Raw genomic sequence first — 21812 nt, 5'->3', positions numbered from 1 at the left:
CCCTGATGGCAGTTATATACAGGCCTCGAAACAGTTGCTGGGACGTAGACCACAGATTACAGAGGGAACTAGAAAAGGCGTGTCAAAAGGGCAATGTCATGAAAGTCATGGGAGATGAAATTAAATCATTAGAAAGAGGTGACATATGGTCGGAAGGTAATGAATCATAACAAGGAAATGGCTGGTGAACTGAATCAGTCTTCACTGTGGAAGATACTGGCAGTATGGTAGAACTTTGAGGTGTCAGGAATCATGAAATGTGTGAAGTTGCCATTACAAAGAAGGTTAGAAACATAGATAGAAACATAGAAAACCTACAACACAATACAGGGCCTTCGGCCCACAGAGCCGTGCCGAACATTTCAGGTTTTTGAGAAACGGAAAGGTCTGAAGGTAGATAAGCCACATGGGGGAGATGATCTGTACCCCAGAGATCAAAAGGAGGTGGCTGAAGAGATCGTGAAGGCATTAGCCATGACCTTTCAAGAGTCACTAGATTCTGGCATGGTTCCAAAAGATTGGACAATTGCAAATGTCACTCCACTCTTCAAGCAAGGAGAGAGGCCGAAGAAAGGAAACTATAGGCCAGGGGTCTGACCTCATTGGTTGGGAAGACATTGGAGTCAATTGTTAAGGATGTGGTTTTGGGGTACTTGGAGGCACATGATAAAATAGGCTGTAGTTAGCATGGTCTCCTCGAGGGAAAATCTTGCCTGACAAATCTGTTGGAATACTTTGAAGAAATAACTAACATTTAGACAAAGGACAACTGACTGATATTCTATACTTGGATTCTTAGAAGGCCTTTGACAAGGTGCCACACATGAGGCTGCGTTACAAGTTATGAGCCCATGATATTACCGGGAAAATTCTAGCATGGATAAAGCAGTGGCTGATTGGCAGGAAGCAAAGATTGGAAATAAAGGAGCATTTTCTGGCCGGCTGCTGGTGACTAGTGGTGTTCCACAGGGGTCTGTATTAGGATAGCTTCTTTTTATGTTATATGTTTATGATTTGCATGCTGGAATTGATGGGTTTGTTGCAAAGTTTGCAGATGATGCAAAAATAGTTCGAGGGACAGGTAGCTTTGAGGAAGTAGAGAGGCTACAGAGGACCTTGGACAGATTAGGGGAATGGGCAAAGAAATGGCAGATGAAATATAGTGTCTGGAAGTGTATGGTCATGCACTTTGGCAGAAGAAATGAAAGGGTTGACTATTTTCTAAATGGAGAGAAAATACAACAAACTGAGGTGCAAAGGGACTTAGGGTCCTTGTGCAGGATTCCCTAAAGGTTCATTTGCAGGTTGAGTCTGTGATGAGGAAGGCAAATGTGATGTTAGCATTCATTTCAAGAGGACTAGAATATAAAAGCAAGGATGTAATGTTGAGACTTTATAAAGCAGTGGTGAGGCCTCACTTGGAGTACTGTGAGCAGTTTTGGGCCCCTTATCTTAGAAAGGATGTACTGAAACTAGAGAGGGTTCAAAGGAGGTTCAGAAAAATGATTCCAGGTCTGAATGGTTTGTCATATGAAGAGCATTTCATGGCTCTGGGCCGGTATTAACTGGAATTCTAAAGAATGAGGGGTGACCTCATTTGAAAGGCCTTGATAGAGTGGATGTAGAGAGGACATTTTCTAACGTGGGAGAATCTAACATGAGAGGACACTGCCTCAGAATAGAAGAAAGAAATCCTTATCCTCGTGAACCTCCCTCGGACTCTCTCCAATGACAATACATCCAAGAGCGGCCTGACTAGTGTCTTATAAAGCTTCAGCATTATCTCCTTGTTTATATATTCTATTCCCCCTGAAGTAAATGCCAACATTGCATTTGTCTTCTTTACCATGGACTCAGCCTGTGAATTAACCTTCTGAGAGTCATGCATGAGGATTCCTTCATCCCTTTGCACCTCTGATGTTTGAATTTTCTCCCCATTTAGATAATAATCTGCACGATTGTTATTTTATCAAATGTATTTTTATATATATCCCAACAGTGCTTTCCAGCTGCCAGATTTTTGCCCATTCTTCCAATTTGTCTGAGTCCTGCTGCAAACACATTGCTTCCTTAGCACTACCTACTCCTCCACCTATCTTTGTATCATCCATAAACTTTGCCACAAAGCTATCAATTCTATTATCTAAATCATTGACAAACAACGCGAAAAGCAGCAATCCCAACACTGACTCTTGAAGAACAGCACTAGTCCCTGGGAGCCAAGCAAAGGCCCCCTTTATTCCCACTCAGTGCCTCCTGCCTGTCAGCCATTCCTCTATCCCTGCTGTAATGCATCTGCTATTTCTTCAGCAACCTCTCTCAGGACTCTGGGATCGGTCCATCTGGCCCAGGTGACTTATCCACCTTAAGACCTTTATGTTTGCCAAGCACTTTTTCCTTAGTAATAGCAATGGGATTCACTCCTGCTCCCTGACACCCATAGACCTCTGGCACACTGCTAGTGTCTTCCACAGAAAAGACTGAATCAAAATACTTATTAAGTTCATCCGCCATTTCTTTGTCCCCCATTACTACCTCACCAGCATCATTTTCCCAAACACGAGGAATTCTGCAGAGCTGGAAATTCAAGCAACACAATTCAAAGTTGCTGGTGAACGCATCAGGCCAGGCAGCATCTCTAGGAAGAGGTACAGTCGATGTTTCAGGCCAAGACCCTTCATCAGGACAAACTGAAGAAAGAACTAGTAAGAGATTTAAAAGTGGGAGGGGGAGGGGGAGATCTAAACTGATAGGAGAAGACAGGAGGGGGACGGATGGAGCCAAGAGCTGGACAGGTGATTGGCAAAAAGGATATGAGAGGATCATGGGACAGGAGACTCAAGGAGAAGGAAAAGGGGGAGGTGGGGGAAAAACCCAGAGGATGGGCAAGGGGTATAGTCAGAGGGACAGAGGGAGAAAAAAGAGAGAGAGAAAGAATGTGTGTATATAAATAACGGATGGGGTACGAGGGGGAGGTGCAGCATTAGTGGAATTTAGAGAAGTCAATGTTCATGCCACCAGGTTGGAGGCTACCCAGACGGAATATAAGATGTTGTTCCTCCAACCTGAGTGTGGCTTCATCTTTACAGTAGAGGAAGCTGAACTTAACAAAAAGGCAGGCATAGCTCGGACCCATACGGGTGCCCATAGCTGCACCTTTAGTTTGGAGGAAGTGGGAGGAGCCAAAGGAGAAATTATTAAGAGTAAGGACTAATTCCGCTAGACGGAGCAGAGTGGTGGGAGAGGGGAACTGATTAGGTCTGGAATCCAAGAAGAAGTGGAGAGCTTTGAGACCTTCCTGATGGGGGATGGAAGTATATAGGGATTGGACATCCATGGTGAAAATAAAGTGGTGGGGGCCAGGGAACTTAAAATCATCGAAAAGTTTAAGAGCGTGAGAAGTGTCATGAACATTGGTAGGAAGGGATTGAACAAGGGGGGATAAAACAGTGTTGAGGTATGCAGAAACGAGTTCGGTGGGGCAGCAGCAAGCTGAGACAATAGGTCTGCCAGGACAGGCAGGTTTGTGGATCTTGGGTAGGAGGTAGAAACGGGAAGTGCGAGGTGTGGAAACTATAAGGTTGGTAGCAGTGGATGGGAGATCCCCTGAGCGGATAAAGTCGGTGATGGTGTGGGAGACAATGGCCTGGTGCTCCTTAGCGGGGTCACGATCGAGGGGTAAATAAGAGGAGGTATCTGCAAGTTGTCGCTGTGCCTTGGCAAGGTAGGGGTCAGTGCGCCAGACTACAACAACACCCCCCTTATCGGCCGGTTTAATAGTAAGGTTAGGATTAGTGCGGAGGGAGTGGAGAGCAGAACGTTCGGAAGGAGTGAGGTTGGAATTGGAACAAGGTGTGGTGCAGTCGAGACGGTTGATGTCCCGTCAGCAGTTAGCAATAAAGAGATCCAGGGCAGGCAGAAGACCAGAGTGGGGTGTCCATGAAGAGGAGGAGGGTTGAAGACGGGAGAAGGGGTCATCGGTGGAAGAGTCCTCGCTGAAGAAGTAAGCTCGGAGACGGAGACAGCGGAAGAAGAGTTCCGCGTCATGGCGAACACAGAACTCACTGAGGTGTGGGCGAAGGGGGACAAAGGTGAGGCCCTTACTGAGGATGCAGACTGGGAGATCGTTTCGCTGAACACCTACGCTCTGTCCGCCAGAGAAAGCAGGATCTCCTAGTGGCCACACATTTTAATTCCACATTCCATTCTGACATGTCTATCCACGGCCTCCTCTACTGTAAAGATGAAGCCACACTCAGGTTGGAGGAACAACACCTTAAATTCCGTCTGGGTAGCCTCCAACCTGATGGCATGAACATCGACTTCTCTAACTTCTGCTAATGCCCCACCTCCCCTTCATACCCCATCTGTTATTTATATACACACATTCTTTCTCTCTCTCTCCTTTTTCTCCCTCTGTCCCTCTGACTATACCCCTTGCCCATCCTCTGGGTTTTTCCCCCACCTCCCCCTTTTCCTTCTCCCTGGGCCTCCTGTCCCATGATCCTCTCATATCCCTTTTGCCAATCACCTGTCCAGCTCTTGGCTCCATCCGTCCCCCTCCTGTCTTCTCCTATCATTTTGGATCTCCCCCTCCCCCTCCCACTTTTAAATCTCTTACTAGCTCTTTCTTCAGTTAGTCCTGACGAAGGGGCTCGGCCTGAAACATCGACTGTACCTCATCCTAGAGATGCTGCCTGGCCTGCTGCGTTCACCAGCAACTTTGAGTTGTGTTGCGAGCATCATTTTCCAGTGGTCCAATATCAACTCTCAGCTCCCTTTTATTCTTTATATAACTGAAAAACTTTTAGTATCATGCTTTACATTATCAGCTAATTTGCCCTGATGTTTCATCTTTTCCTTTCTAATAGCTTTTTTAGTTGCCTCTTGTTGGATTTTAAAAATTACCGAATTATCCAACTTCCCACTCACTTTTGCTTCCTTGGCATTTACTTCCTGGTCCTTAACTTCCTTTGCCAGCCACAGCTGCCTAGCCCTGCCATTTAAGAACAACTACTTCCTGTGCCTTGTGAATTATTCCCAGAAACTTCAGCCACCTCTGTTCTGCCATCAGCCCCACCAGTGTCCCCCTCCAATCCACCTGGGAAGCTCCCCTGTCATGCCTCTTTAATTCTGTTTATTCCATTGTGATACTGATACATGTGACTTATGCCTCTGTGGTACAATTTAACTCTTTGCTATGTCTGTATTTGTATCTAATCATTGATTTGCCCTTCCTGACATTCATGTTACACCCATCATCTACTTGTAAGCCTGTTGGCTCATCCTCAGATCTAACGTGCTGGTTCCTGTTCCCCTGCCATATTAGCTTAAACTACTCCCAACAGTTCTATGAAAGCTGCCCGAAAGGATATTTGTCCCCCTCAGATTCAGATACCATCTGTCCCTTCTGTACAGGTCACACCTGCCCCAGATTTTCTTTTTTCAAAAAATTCCAACAGATTTGTCAGGCAAAATTTTCCCTGACTCTGGCCTATTTTATCATGTGTCACCATGTACCCTGAGACCTCATCATTAATTGCCCCCAACATCTTCCCAACCACTGAGGTCAGTCCAACTGGTCTATAGTTTCCTTTGATTGATTGAGGGTAATGGGAGAGAATTTCACCCACTGGATGGTCATCAGGGAAAGCATCTTGGTTGTCTGGTTCCAACATTCTCTTCGCAAGGAAATGAAGGTGATGGAGAGGATGCAGGCATACAAGGATGTTTCCAGGGATGAGACATTATAATGTTAATGTGAAGTTGCAGCAGTTGAAACGAAGATGCTTGGGAGATTTCATGGAAGTACATGAGATCAAGACTGCTTTAGATAGCAGCTGACAGAGGTAAGGTATTCTCAGTGGTGGATGGCTATGAGCAGGATATGAATTATAAACCTGGCAGAAAGCACAAATGGATTGTGAGGACTCCATCTGTTTTAACTCAGTGAGTACTTATATTCTGAAACTCACTTGCGGGGAGCAGTCAGTCCAGGAATTGATTGATGCAGTCATAAAGAAAACACGCCATTGGCTATCCTACACTAGGAGTTCGAGGAGACTTAGTATGTCACCAAAGACACTAGCAAACTTCCGCAGATGTACCATGGAGAGCATTCTGACTGGTTGCATCAGCTTCTGCTATGGAGACTCCAATGCACAGGATGGCAAGAGTCTGCAGAGGGTTGTAGACTCAGCCAGCAAAATCCTCCCAACCACTGAGGACATCTTCGAAAAGGTGCTGCCTCACCATTGGACTATGCCCAATGCCCATCAGGGAGGAGGTACACAAGCCTAAAGACCCACATTCAATAGTTTAGGAACAACTTCTTTCCCACGGACAATGAACTTATGAATATTACCTCACTATTCCTCTTCTGCATATTTATCTATTTTTTAATTGTCACTAATAGTATCTTTTTTATGCAACACATACAAAATGCTGCCTGGCCTGCCGAGTTCCTCCAGCATTTTGGGTGCGTTGCTTTGATTTCCACCATCTTTAGAATTTCTTTATGGTTGAACTGTTCTGCTGCCATAAAACAATAAATTTCATGAGGTATAGCAGCAATAATAAGCCTGATTCTGATTCCTGAGGGAAAAATAATTCGCAGATAAGGGGAAAGAACAGGAAGAGCAGAATTAATTGTTTCATTGGAATAGAAGCTAGCACAGACAATGGGCTGAATGCCTTCCTCTTTTGCTGTAGAATTCTTTCATTCTTCCAAAATGTAGTCCATTCCGGAAGTCATCTAACTCCACCCAGAGTAGAATCCATGTCTGGATGTCTGTTGGTTGAAGTTGTGTGGTCAGAAACTGGGGTAGCAGTGCCCCTTTAAAAGGAGGGCTTCTTTCTGATATATACAATGCAGTTAGTTCAAGTATTTAGCATTCATTTTGAGGTGAAGAGGAAATGATTACAGAACAATGCCATTTTGCTTGCTTGCCAAGCCCTGCTATTGCCCTTCACATTATTAAAATTGTTACTTGTCACAAACGTAATACTCCACATCATTATTCCTCTTGCATTATTTTCAAAACCAAATATTGTTTCAAGGTCAGCACATTCAACTACAAGTTCTCCTCACAAACTGGGCTAATTGAAATCTGTCAAGAACCCTAAAGCTAGGCGTGGCTTTGTTGGTAAAGAATGGCATCAGATCAGTAGAAAGATGTGACATTGGATTGGAAGATGTTGAATCCTTGTGGGTTGAGTTAAGAAACTGCAAGGATTAAAGGACCCTCATGGCAGTTATATACAGGTCGCTAAACAGCAGCTGGGATGTGGACCACAGATTACAACAGGAAATAGAAAAGGCACGTCAAAAGGGCAATGTTATGATAGTCATGGGAGATTTTAACATGCAGGTCGATTAGAGAAATCAGGTTGGGAATGGATCTCAAGAGTAAGTTTGTTGAATGCCTACAAGATGATTTTTTAGAGAAGTTTGGCATTGAGTCTACTAGGGGATCAACTATAATGGATTGGGTGTTAGATAAAGAACCATAATCGATTAGGGAGCTTGAGGTAATGGAACCCTTAGGAGCCAGTGAACATAATATGACTGAGCTCAACTTAAAATTTGATGGGTAGGATGTAAAGTCTGATGCAACAATATTTCATTGGAGTGAAGTAAATTTGTCATAAGGGGGTGGCTGGGACTGGACCCAAGTGCAAGACACAGACACTGAAGTACTAGGGACAGGACTAGGATACAAGGTGAGGGCTAGGACATGGACATGAAAACCGGGAACCCGGAACGGGACTGGACAAGAGAGCTAGGAGCCCCGCTTGGACTCCGAGCCAGAGACTGGACAAGGACGCAGAACCTGGGTCTTGCCTCTGGCTCGGACTCCAGAACTAGGCAAGGACGTGACTAGGTCGGCAGGCAGAATGAGGCTTGAGACCAGAGACTTGGGGCGAGGCTTGAGACCAGAGACTTGGGGCTTGGGGGCTTAAAGCTTGGCTTGAGGCTCGGCTCGGCTAGAGACTTGAGGTCTTGCAGCTCCTCCTGAGCAAGGCGCGGATCTCCACCCGACGGAGGCAAGGGACAGGAAGGGACAGGGCCCACCACAGGGTAACGGCAATCTGGCCTGACTTACCCAACAGAGGCAAGGGACAGGAATGGACGGAACCCACCGCAGAGTAATGACAATCTGGCCTGACATACTTGACGGAGGCAAGGGACAGGAAGGGACATAGATACAGGGTGGCTCCAAGACAAGACTTTAGGCAAGGCGAGAGTTACCGGCAAGACAAGGCAAGGCAAGGCAAGGCAAAGAAACAGAAGGCAGGGGAAGGGATACAAGGAGCAAGGAGAAGAACAATTCAGCAGCCACGCCCTGGTCTCTGGAGGTATTTATGCAGCCAGCCCCAACGAGCATCAGCTCCCTCAATTAGTGCTCAACAGGAACAGAAACAGGGCAGACAGGAAAACCTGGAGCAAGGGTCGAAGGACCGGACCGTGAACCGGAATGCAGACTTCACGAACTGGACCATGACATGAAATGGATTGTCAATTGGAGTGCTGTTAATCTTTTCACTTCACAGCTGCAGAAAGGAGGAAGTCATGGAGAGGCGTTTGTCTACGGAGTCTCTGTGGGTGGAACTAAAAGAGAGCAACTAAAGGAATCATTAGGAGGGAAAAGATGAAATATGAAAGCAAGCAATCTGAGATGCAAATGGACTTGGGAGTCCTTGTGCAGAACACCCTGCAGGTTAACTTGCAGGGTGAGTCTGTGGTGAGGAAGGCAAATGCAATGTTAGAACTCATTTCAAGGGGTCTAGAATACAAGAACAGGGATGAGATGCTGAGGCCTTATAAGGCACTGATGAGGCCTCACCTGAGTATTGTGAACAGTTTTGGGTTCCATATCTTAAAAAAAGATGTGCTGGCATTGGAAGGGGTTCAGAGGAGGCTCACAAGGATGTTTCCAGGAATTAAAGGGTGATCATACGAGGGACGTTTGATGGCTCTGAAGCTATGCTCACTGGAATTTGGAAGGATGAGGGGAGATTTCATTGAAATTTTTTGGATATTGAAAGGCTTAGACGGATTCAATGTAGAAATTCCCATGGTGGGGAACTCTAGGACAAGAGGGCACAGCCTCAGGATAGAGGGGCGTCTATTTAAAACAGAGATGCTGAGAAATTTCTTTAGCCAGAGGGTGGTAATGTCGAGGAATTTGTTGCCGCTGGCAGCTGTGGAGGCCAGGTTGTTGGGTGTGTTTAAGGCAGAGGTTGATAGGTTGTTGATTGGACATGGCATCAAACGTTACAGGGAGAAGTCTGGGAATGGGGCTGAGGAGGGGAGGGAAGTATCAGCCATGATTGAATGGTGGTGCAGACACAATGGACCAAATGGCCTAATCTTATGGTCTTATATGTGACAATAATGATGCAATTTATGCTTTTTTGCTGGTGGGGGTTGTTGTTGCTTTGCTGCTGCTTATGCGTGGGTGGGGGAGCTGGGGGGGGCTTTGGGGTTCTAACATTTAACTGTCATTTATTCTTTGGGGCACTCCTCTGTTTTTCTGGATGTTTGCTAAGAAAAAAGAATTTCAGAGTGTATATTGTACACATTTCTCTGGCATTAAATGTACCTATTGACCTATTGAATTTACTGTAAAACTTCTTTGGCCGTTCACCCCCTTCCTCAAATACTTTTGCTAAGTTTAGTCAAACAATTAATAAACAATGCACCAAGTTGCCTCCTTTGGTACCATAAAGTCTTTTGATATAAACAGAATTGATACTGTAGTTTGGTAATGCTGTGTAATTCTTCTGCAGTCAGTAGTCCTAAACACAGTAGCATAGTGGTTAGCACAATGCTTTACAGTACTGACGACCCAAGTTCATTGTACATTCTCCCTTTGACCGCCCGGGTTTCCTCTGGGTGCTCCAGTTTCCTCCTACAGTTCAAAGATGTACCAGTTGGTAGGTTAATTGGTCATTGTAAATAGTCCCATGATAAGGCTCGGATTAAATTGGGGTATTGCTGGGAGGTGCGGCTCGAAAGGCCAGAAGGGCCTATTCTGTATCTCAATAAATAAATCAACATGCACAAAGTCATGTGAAATGACTTTCAAAATCATTTGGACGGTTGAACTTGAAAGCAAATTACGAGGTTAACGGTAGGGTTCTTGGTGGTACGGAGAAGCAGAGCGATCTTGGGGTCCATGTTCATTGATCCACAAAGTTTCCATGCAAGTTGATAAGGTGGTCAAGAAGGCTAATGGTGTGTTGGCCTTCATGAGTCAGAGGATTGAGTTCAAGAGCCACGATATAATGTTGTAGCTCAATAAAACCCTGGTTAGACCACTCTTGGAGTATCGTGTTCAGTACTGGTAACCTTACTGTATGACGTGGAACCTTTCAAGAGGGTGCAGAGGAGATTTGGATTAGAGAACATGTCTTATATGGAAAGGTTGAGTGAGTTAGGACTTTTCAATTTGGAGTGAAAGAGGATGAGAGTTGACTTGATAGAAGTACAGTAGATTAAAAGAGGCATGGATAGAATGGACAGCCAGTGACTTTTGTCCCAGGGCAGCGATGGCTAATATTTGGGTGCATTAATTTTAAGGTGATTGGAGGAAAATATTGGGGATGGCGGCGGGGCGGGGGGAATGCGGAGGTAGGATCTTTCACACAGAGCATGGTGGGTGCATGGAATAGCCCCCCAGGGGTGGTGGTAGAGGCAGGTACATTAGGGACACTTAAGTGACTCTTAGATAGACACATGGATAAAACAAACATGGGGGGGGAGAGGAAGGGTTAGATTGATCTTGGAGTAGGTTAAAAGGTTGACACAATATTGTGGACCAAAGTACCTGTGCTGTTCTGTGTTCTCTACATCTGAAATGTATTCCACTAATTTCAATCAGTAAATTCAGAGGCAGTCACTTTGTGTGACAGAGCTCAGATACCAGAACTCCAATTTCTCTGCAATCTTTTTCCTGACTTTGCCTCCTGTTATAACCCATCTTACTGCGTACACCATTGGTGGTCTACCCTTCCTTCAGTACCACTTCTCCTCCCTTAGTATTCCCTGCATCACCTTTGGGTTCATTTTGTAATGAAGCAACATAGGCCATTTAGCCAAAACTAGAGTCCTCACTTATAATGTAGTCATTGTGCTAAAATTTAATTTTCATTTCTCCAGGAGCAGCTTTCTACGCACCATAATAATTCATGATAAATCCTTGGCCCTTCCCAAAAATCAAGCCAGCTGGATCGGAATGGAATCGGACAGTGAGGTCGGAAGTGGTGGAGTAAACCTTCAGTGGGGCATTGCTACCGACGAATTGACCGAGAATCCTCATGGTTAAGTCGTCTCCATCATACAGGGATAATATGTCACTGTTGGTGAGGTTCAGGCTGTATAAGGAAAGATGGGAAGAAAACAACAATTAATATTTCCCATTCTGCTAGATCACTTATTTATTTACAGGATTTTTTTAGACATAGCATGGAACATTCCCTTCCGGCCCAATAAACCACACCACCCAGAGGGAATAGGCCCTTCCGGCCCAATAAACCACACCGCCCAGCAGGAACAGGACTTTCTGGCCCAATAAGCCACACCACCCAGCGGCAACAGGCCTTTCTGGCCCAACGTGCCACACCACCATAGGCGGCCTTAGCTATGTTTCACCCATTTCAACTGAAATGGGCCCCATCCTCCCAGGGGTCCCTGACTGACATGCAAAAATTTAATGCACAGCTCCCAGACGCCACAATATTCTCCAGCCAAACCACCAGTGGGCGCTCGCTGACTGACATCTGAGAAAATACATTAAAATATTTACTTCACTTGTAAACATTGCTCCTAGCAAAGAAGGCTACTTTTCAATGAGAGGAAAATGAAACGCTCCTATCCTAGTGGTGCTGAAAAACAGAAAATATTAGACAACAAAACAAAACATCTAAATAGTCTCCCAAAAGTTACATCTTACTTTGGTGCAGCATCTGTAAAAGGCCCACTGACTGCAGTTGCTGCTGCACCATTGTCACAGCATGGGGCTGCGGTGCCAAGTGACAGTGTAAGTGGTACAGGAGATGTTGATAATCAGAGCAATGAAAATGAGAAGAACAATTCTACTCAAACAGATGGTGATAATGATGACCAAACTTTGTTTGATGAACAAGCACCACAGCATGATGACAGTCCTACAACTGAGACAGGTGAGGGAGATGCCTCCGCCAGCACACCAGACAGAGAGAAAACCTCACTAACATTCACAGAGACCGATCCGGTACGTTGGCCAACGCATATTACCAGTGACCAACGGATCGACATTGTTAGGAGAGGTCCTGTTCAGTTAGAGGACATTAACTTTCCACAGAGTCAATCATGCCATTGTTTTACCAAGGACAGATATCTTATGAAGATGAAAAATGGAGAAACCTTTCGTAGGTCATGGTTGCTGTACTCAGAATCATCTGATTCAATCTTCTGTTTCTGCTATACTCTATTTGGCAAGCGAAATCACAGTCTCACTTGCAGAGGTTTCAGAGTGTGGGAGTGACTCACTCTCGCACTCCATGATCATGAGAAGTCAAATGCGCACCGTGCCAACATGGATAGCTGGCGTGAGCTGGAAATGTGCTTAAGAACACACAGTGCCATTGACAGTACGTACCAAGAAATGCAAATACTGGAAAAAAAACACTGGAATGATGTCATGAAGAGGTTCATTGCCATAGTCTGTCACCTTGCAGAACAAAACCTTGCTTTCCGTGGCCACAATTCCACCCTACATGAACCAAATAATGGGAACTTTCTAGGGCTGGTGGAGCTGCTTGCCGAATTTGACCCAATGATGAGCGAACATGTCAGACGAGCAGAGAAAAAAAGATTGCTGACCACTACTTAGGAAAAGAGTTAGGACAAGTGACGAAAGTGTGTGTAGGGGAGCACTTTGGTTCCAGTGATCATAACACCATTAGTTTCAACTTGATCATGGATAAAGATAGACCTGGTCCTAGAGTTGAGGTTCTAAACTGGAAGAAGGCCAAATTTGAAGAAATGAGAAAGGATCTAAAAAGTGTGGATTGGGACAGGTTGTTCTCTAGCAAGGATGTGATCGGTAAGTGGGAAGCCTTCAAAGGAGAAATTTTGAGAGTGTAGAGCTTGTGTGTTCCTGTCAGGATTAAAGGCAAAGTGAATAGGAATAAGGAACCTTGGTTCTCAAGGGATATTGCAACTCTGATAAAGAAGAAGAGAGAGTTGTATGATATGTATAGGAAACAGGGAGTAAATCAGGTGATTAAGGAGTATAAAAGGTGCAAGAAAATACTTAAGAAGGAAATCAGGAAGGCTAAAAGAAGACATGAGGTTGCCTCGGCAGTCAAAGTGAAGGATAATCCAGCAGGCCAGGCAGCATCTCTAGGAAGAGGTACAGTCGACTTTTCAGGCCAAGACCCTTTGGAAGGGTCTCGGCCTGAAAAGTCGACTGTACCTCTTCCTAGAGATGCTGCCTGGCCTGCTGCGTTCACCAGCAACTTTGATGTGTGTTGCTTGAAATTCCAGCATCTGCAGATTTCCTGCTGTTTGAAGGATAATCCAAAGAGTTTTTACAGGTATATTAAGAGTAAGAGGATTGCAGGGGATAAAATTTGTCCTCTTGAAGATCAGAGTGGTCGGCTATGTGCGGAACCAAAAGAAATGGGGGAGATCTTAAGTGGGTTTTTTGCGTCTGTATTTACTAAGGAAACTGGCATGAAGTCTATGGAATTAAGGGAAACAAGTAGTGAGATCATGGAAACTGTACAGACTGAAAAGGAGGAGATGCTTGCTATCTTGAGGCAAACTAAAGTGGATAAATCCCCAGGACCTGACAGGGTATTCCCTCGGACCTTGAAGGAGACTGGTGTTGAAATTGCAGAGGCCCTGGCAGATATATTTAAAATGTCGGTGTCTACGGGTGAGGTGCCGGAGAATTGGAGAATGGCTCATGTTGTTCCGTTGTTTAAAAAAGGATCGAAAAGTAATCCGGAAAATTATAGGCCGGTAAGTTTGACATCGGTAGTGGGTAAGTTATTGGAGGGAGTACTAAGCGACAGAATCTACAAGCATTTGGTTAGACAGGGACTTATTAGGGAGAGTCAACATGGCTTTGTGCGTGGTAGGTCATGTTTGACCAATCTATTGGAGTTTTTCGAGGAGGTTACCAGGAAAGTGGATGAAGGGATGGCAGTGGATGTTGTCTACATGGACTTCAGTAAGGCCTTTGACAAGGTCCCGCATGGGAGGTTAGTTAGGAAAATTCAGTCGCTAGGTATACATGGAGTGGTGGTAAATTGGATTAGACATTGGCTCAATGGAAGAAGCCAAAGAGTGGTAGTAGAGGATTGCTTCTCAGAGTGGAGGCCTGTGACTAGTGGTGTGCCACAGGGATCAGTGTTGGGTCTGTTGTTATTTGTCATCTATATCAATGATCTGGATGATAATGTGATAAATTGGATCAGCAAATTTGCTGATGATACAAAGATTGGAGGTGTAGTGGACAGTGAGGAAGGTTTTCAAAGCTTGCAGAGGAATTTGGACCAGCCGGAAAAATGGGCTGAAAAATGGCAAATGGAATTTAATACAGACAAGTGTGAGGTATTACACTTCAGAAGGATAAACCAAGGTAGAACATATAAGGTAAATGGTAAGGCACTGAGGAGTGCAGCAGAACAGAGGGATCTGGGAATACAGATACAAAATTCCCTAAAAGTGGTGTCACAGGTAGATAGGGTTATAAAGAGAGCTTTTGGTACATTCGCCTTTGTTAATCAAAATATTGAGTATAAGAGCTGGAATGTTATGATGAGGTTGTATAAGGCATTGGTGAGGCCGAATCTGGAGTATTGTGTTCAGTTTTGGTCACCAAATTACAGGAAGGATATTAGTAATATTGAAAGAGTGCAGAGAAGGTTTACAAGGATGTTGCCAGGACTTGAGAAACTCAGTTACAGAGGAAGGTTGAATAGGTTAGGACTTTATTCCCTGGAGTGTAGAAGAATGAGGGGAGATTTGATAGAGGTATATAAAATTATGATGGGTATAGATAGAGTGAATGCAAGCAGGCTTTTTCCACTGAGGCAAGGGGAGAAAAACACCAGAGGATATGGGTTAAGGGTGAGGGGGGAAAAGTTTAAAGGGAACATTGGGGGGGGCTTCTTCACACAGAGAGTGGTGGGAGTGTGGAATGAGCTGCCAGGCGAGGTGGTAAATGCGGGTTCTTTTTTAACATTTAAGAATAAATTGGACAGATACGTGGATGGGAGGTGTATGGAGAGATATGGTTCATGTGCAGGTCAGTGGGACTAGGCAGAAAATGGTTCGGCACAGCCAAGAAGGGCCAAAAGGCCTGTTTCTGTGCTGTAGTTTTTCTATGGTATTCTATGGTTTCTACATGGGGAAAACCATACAAAATGAGTTAATCACACTTATTGGAGACAAGACACTGGAAGCGATAACAGACAGAGTAAAACAATCACATTACTACTCGGTGATAATGGACTGCACCACTGACGCTGCACACATACAGCAGCTCTCTGTGACACTGCACATTGTCAGATGCCAGGTAAATGTCGGTGCTACAGTTAGTGAGCATTTTGTTGGTTTCCTACCAGTGCTTGACACAACAGGTGCAAGCCTAACCGACGTTTTCTTAACACATATGGAGAAGTTAGGATTTGATATCTCAAAATGCAAGGAGCAGGCATATGATAATGGGAGCAATATGCAGGGGAAAAATAGCGGGGTGCAGAAGAGGGTGCTAGATATTAACAAAAAAACACTGTTCATGCCATGCGCCAGCCACAGCCTAAACCTAGTCATTATTGATGCTGCAAAATCAACAGTGGAGTCTGTGAGCTTCTTTGGGGTGCTGCAACATCTATACACACTATTCAGCTCATCGACACAGAGATGGGAGCTTTTCAAGGAGAACATGCCACAGATGACCCTCAAGGCCATATCCAACACGCGATGGGAGTGCCACGTGGAAAGTGTGAAAGTCCCGCACTACCAGCTTCCCGATGGTTGCAATGCGCTCGTGTCACTGATTGAACATGCCACGCAGAAAGGTGACAGTGGAGCCACATCTGCAGCCAGAGGCCTAGAACAGGAGATCATGTCATGGAAATTCCTGCTGACTGTTATCATCTGGTACAACGTTTTACATGAGGTGAATTGTGCCAGCGAGCTGCTCCAGAGCCCACAAGTGGGAATCGATGTGCTACAGCGCGAGGTGGAATACGTTCTGAAATTTCTCAAGGAATACAGAGAGAACGGCCTTTCATCCACCCAAGCAGATGCCAGAGACATAGCTGAAGAGATAGGGATGCCAATGGTCTTTCCTACTGCATGAATCAGAAAACCAAAACGCCAGTTCCAGTACGAGTCCCAAAGTGCAGATCCTTCCCTGACAGTGGCACCCGAGGAACGGTACAAGAGAGAAGTTTTCCTTCCACTAGTGGACTCTGCCATCACAGGCATTAGTGAGCGCTTCAAGCTGATGGAGTCATTTTACAGTCCGTTTGGCTTTACTTATGGAAGAGAGGAAATGAAAAAGCCACCCAAAGTCATACACTGAAAGACAGCTGCGTAAACATGGAGAGGACACTTGGTGATGTGGATGCTGAGGATGCTTTGCGCGAGGTGTTGGCTGCTGTCAGTGCCGTCCCTGCAAAAGAAACCACTGGCCTGCAGATTCTGAGCTACATTTACAGCAACAATCTGCTTGAACTGTATCCTAACCTCACCATTGCTCTAAGACTCATGCTGACAGTGCCTGTGACTGTAGCGAGTGGGGAGAGAAGTTTTTCGAGGCTAAAGCTCATCAAAACGCATCTGAGGATAACCATGCTCCAGGAGCATCTGTCAGCTCTTGCTCAAATATCAATTGAGCATGAAATAACAAAATTGCTGGACAAAGATGAGCTCATTAAAGCATTCTCAGCACTCAAGCACAGGAGGGTGATGAAGTTCTAGTGGTAAGTCTTTTAACACATTTTTAGCAGAAATAAAGTTTATAATTAAAATAATAAAATAAACCATGTATTTTACTCAAAATGTGTATAGGCAATTAGGCAGCATTTCCACAAATTGTAATTTCTGTCTCGCACTTGCGTCCTCTCTCTCTCTCACTCTCCTCCTGTTTGCTCTACAGGCCTTACGTGAGCTGTCCGTGGTGCTGAAAGAGAGCGCGACGCAGTTTGTTGTAAACTTCCAGTAGTTAACTTTCAGACACTGTTCATTGAATAAATAAAGTGTGAATTTTCATTAAGTATGACATTGCTTTTGTTATTAATTTAATTAGAGAGAAATTGCCTAAGCTGTTCTTATGTCAGCTGATACCGTTCATAGTGCCATAGTTGCTGAGAAGGGCGAGGCTTCTCACTCTAAAGCAAAAGATGTCATTGTTTCAGTTTTTAATTAAGAGAATTGTTTGGATTACATTGAACTGTCTGTCCATTATGCTGGAAGTCCATATAATGCATCAACGTTTAAGTCCGAAATTATACCATTATTGATGCAAACCAACTTGAATATTCGCCTTTTTTCTTTCTTTTTTTGGGAAGCGGTGGTAGGGCCCCACATTAACTCTTGAAATGTGCCCCCAAGTGCTTAAGGCCGCCTATGCACACCACCCAGCGAGAACAGACCCTTCTGTCCCAACAAGCCACACTGGCCAGCGAGAACAGGCTTTTCCGGCCCAATAAACTACACTGCCCTGCAGGAACAGGTTGTTCTGGCCCAATAAATCACACCGCCCAATGGAAACAGGCCTTCCTGGCCCAATAAACCACACCGCCCAATGAGAACAAGCACTCCTGGCCCAATAAATCACACTGCCCAGCAGGAACAGACCTTTCCGGCCCGATAAACCACACTGCCCAGCGGGAACAGGCCCTCATGGCCCAAAAAACCACACCACCCAGTGGGAACAGGCACTCCTGGCCCGATAAATCACACTGCCCTGCAGGAACAGGCCTTTCCGGCCCAATAAATCACACCACCCAGTGAGAACAGGCACTCCTGCCTGATAAGTCACACCGCCCAGTGGGAACAGACCCTCCTGGCCCAATAAACCACACCGCCCTGCGGGAACAGGTACTTCTGGCCCAATAAATCACACTGCCCAGCTGGAACAGGCCTTTCTAGCCCAACGTGCCACACCGGCCAGCAACCCACCTATTAATCACTGGCCTAATTCAATTCAATCACAGGACAATTTACAATGACCAATTAATCTACTAACCAGAAGATTTTTGGAATGTAGGAGGAAACCCACACAGTTCACAGAGAGAACATACCTTAAAGATTCCTTACGGATGGCACCAGAACTGAACTCTGAACTCTGCTACAATAGCGTTGTGTTAGCTGCTACGCTACCATGGCAACCCGGCAAATTATTGCCCTGAAATTGTTGCACTTCACCAGGGTGTTGTCCTTTGCCCAGTGCAGCACATCCTAAGCTGCAGTTTGTATCTTGGCATTGCCAAGACAGCATTACAAAATCTCCGAAAAGTGTAACTCTTGAGGGTGTAATATTAGTTTGATTATTTTTCCTAACACCAGCATACAGCATTTGTGTATTTAGCATAAGTTCTAAATGAATCATGTGGATAACCAGGGGCTTTTCCCCAGGGCTGAAATAGCTAACACGAGGGGGCATAGTTTTAAGGTGCTTGGAAGTAGGTACAAGGGGAATGTCAGAGGTAAGATTTTCACACAGAGAGTGGTGGGTGTGTGGAATGCTCTGCCAGTGACAGTGGTAGAGGCTCATACAATAGGGTTTTTAAAGAGACTCTTGGATAAGTGCATAGAGCTTAGAAAAATAGAGGGCTATGTGGTAGGGAAATTCTAGGCAGTTTCTAGAGTAGCTCCATGGTCGGCACAACATTGTGGGCTGAAGGGCCTGTAGTGTGCTGTAGATTTCTATGTTTCTATGAATCAGTTTATTGATAATTTAAAGACCACACATTGGTATTGTAACAGATTCACATTACACAGAGAAATGGGGAACAGAAGGCCACTCTCATCAGGTGTGACAGAAGCTGGGCAGACAGCGTAATAATATTCCAGCATCACAGCTTCTTCCTATCGTGTCCAAGGAAAGTCTATACATGGCCCAGCCAGAACTGGACACGTTTTTGCGCCTTGTTGTTGAATTCGGCAAGAGGGTTCCTGTAGCGATGGGCATTGCAGGAGATGTTGCATAGTTTGTGGCTCAGTTCCACATTCACAAGTTGTTGGGCTGGTTATAGTGCTTAGTGACACCTTTGAATGACCATTTGCTTAGTGACACCTTTGAACGACCTACACCAGTCCTAACTCTGTTATGGCACTTCCAGGTTGCCCAGTTGCGATTAGCTCCTGGGGGAAGGCTTTCATCTGGTGGAATTTCCATGGTTGGGGGTTGTTTGAGACTGGCAAGCCGGTCTTTCCACAACTTTAGCATCACAGCTAAAGGAAGAGGAATCTGATGGGAGGGGACAGAAACTATGGAAGAAAGGGAAAGAGGAGGGAATGAGAGGGAGGTAATGGGCTGGAGAGATGAAGAGAAGGGGTAAGAGGGGAGCCATAACCAACCCTATCAGGTTCCTTCGTCTTCAGCCCTTTACCCCTTTAACTTATCCACTTTTAGCCTCTCAGCTTCTTTCCTCATTCCCCCCTTCCCACCCACCTGCCCCCGCACCTGATCTCACCTGTCACCTGTCAGCTTGTACATTGTCCCCTTACGTTCCTCCAACCCCCGCTTCCACTCCCTCCCCTTACAGTCCTGATGAAGGTCTCGCCTGACCGTTGACTCTTTATTCCCCTTCATTGACCTGCTGAGTTAGAAACATAGAAAACCTACAGCACAATACAGGCCCTTCAGCCCACAATGCTGTGCCAAACATGTCCTTACTTCAGCTGGAGTTCCTCCAGCATCCCGTGCACGTTGCTTGAGTCTTCCAGCAGCTGCAGATTCTGATGGGAGGAGACAGAATAGCAGGATCTCCTAGTGGCCACACATTTTAATTCCACATCCCATTCCCATTCTGATATGTCCATCCACGGCCTCCTCTACTGTAAAGATGAAGCCACACTCAGGTTGGAGGAACAACATCTTATATTCTGTCTGGGTAGCCTCCAACCTGATGGCATGAACATTGACTTCTCTAACTTTTGTTAATGCTCCACTTCCCCTTCGTAACCCATCCGCTATCTATCTATCTATCTATCTATTTATCTATCTATCTATTTATCTATCTGCCCATTTATCTATCTATTTATTTATTTATTTATTTATTTCTCCTTTTTTTTCTCTCTCTCTCTCTCTCCTTTTTCTCCCTCTGTCCCTCTCACTATACTCCTTGCCCATCCTCTGGGCTTCCTCCTTCCCCCTTTCTTTCTCCCTAGGCCTCCCGTTCCATGATCCTCTCATATCCCTTTTGCCAATCAACTGTCCAGCTCTTGGCTCCATCCCTCCCCCTCCTGTCTTCTCCTATCATTTTGGATCTCCCCCTCCCCCTCCCACCTTCAAATCTCTTACTAGCTCTTCTTTCAGTTAGTCCTGACGAGGGGTCTCAGCCCAAAACATCGACTGTACCTCTTCCTAGAGATGCTGCCTGGCCTGCTGCGCTCACCAGCAATTTTTATGTGTGTTGCTTGAAATTCCTGTATCTGCAGATTTCCTCGTGTTTCGTAGCTGCAGAATCTCTTGTGTTTCTGAAGGCTGAGACACAGTGCTTTGCAAATGGAGAGCCTGGAATGGGAAGTTAGTGGGCCCAACACCAGGTTACATGAATGGGTGTTTAGGAAAATAAGACCATCAGATACAGGAGCAGAATTAGGCCATTTAGCCCATCAAGTGGCTCTCAGTCCCAGTACTCTGCCTTCTCCCTATAACCCTTCATGCCCTGACCAATCAAGAATCAGAGGTACAGAGGAGATGTCAGGGGTAAGTTTTTTATGCAGAGAGTGGTGTGTGCGTGGAATGGGCTGCCGGCGACGGTGGTGGAAGCGGATACGATAGGGTCTTTTATGAGGCTTTTGGATGGGTACATGGAGCTTAGAAAAATAGAGGGCTATGGGTAACCCTGGCAATTTCTAAGGTACGTACATGTTCAACACAACTTTGTGGGCTGAAGGGTCTGTATTGTGCTGTAGATTTTCTATGTTTTTATGTTTCTAATCTATCAACCTTTGCCTTAATACGCATGAAGACTTTGCCTCCACAGCTGCCTGTGGCAAAGAATTCCACAGATTCACCACTCTCTGGCTGGAGATCCCTGAGGTATAACAGTGGGGCTGGGAATCAGTGGGTGACAGGCCCAGGCATAGGGATGATAGCTAATCAGAGGTTTATGGGTGTTGGGGTGGTTGGGCTGAGGAAGGTTTGACACTCAGCTGTCAGAGGTTTGTAGTGATTCGGAGTGGTGAGTTAATAGGCAAGTGAGGCAGTGTTCGTGGGCCAAAGTAAGCGGGGGGGGGCGGTGGGGGGGTGCCCAAGTGAGAACAAGACAAATGCATTACTTAAAGCCTTAAGGTGGACCTTAGATGCTGCCTGAGACCTGTTGAAGAAATGCTGAGTCAGAAACATCGAGAAGGCGGGTGTCTGTCAACAAGGCCATGTCAGTCTCAGCACTACACATATGCAGACAGAAATCCCAACAGTCTAATGCACAGAATACCAAAGGGTTGCAGAGGGTTACAGACTCGGCACAACCCTCCCCACCATGGGTACAACCCTCCCCAGCATGGAGGACATCTTCAAAAGGAAGAAGGTATCTGTTATCAAGGACCTCACCTTCTGGAACTTGCCTAC

General features: G+C 45.4%; 1 protein-coding gene across 1 annotated transcript in view; it reads right to left on the bottom strand.

Annotated features, from left to right (window-relative positions):
- LOC140190826 (seizure 6-like protein) overlaps window positions 1-21812 on the bottom strand; it is a 439535-nt gene that overhangs the window by 75645 nt on the left and 342078 nt on the right. The window contains exon 10 of the mRNA XM_072247697.1: window positions 11183-11379. Coding sequence (XP_072103798.1) covers window positions 11183-11379 — 197 coding nt within the window. The remainder of the gene's footprint in view (window positions 1-11182; window positions 11380-21812) is intronic.

Source organism: Mobula birostris, chromosome 31, assembly GCF_030028105.1.
Source record: "Mobula birostris isolate sMobBir1 chromosome 31, sMobBir1.hap1, whole genome shotgun sequence".
In the NCBI taxonomy this organism is placed as follows: domain Eukaryota; kingdom Metazoa; phylum Chordata; class Chondrichthyes; order Myliobatiformes; family Myliobatidae; genus Mobula; species Mobula birostris.
The sequence above is the reverse complement of the archived record's forward strand: the minus strand, read 5'-3'. Positions and strand labels throughout refer to the sequence as shown.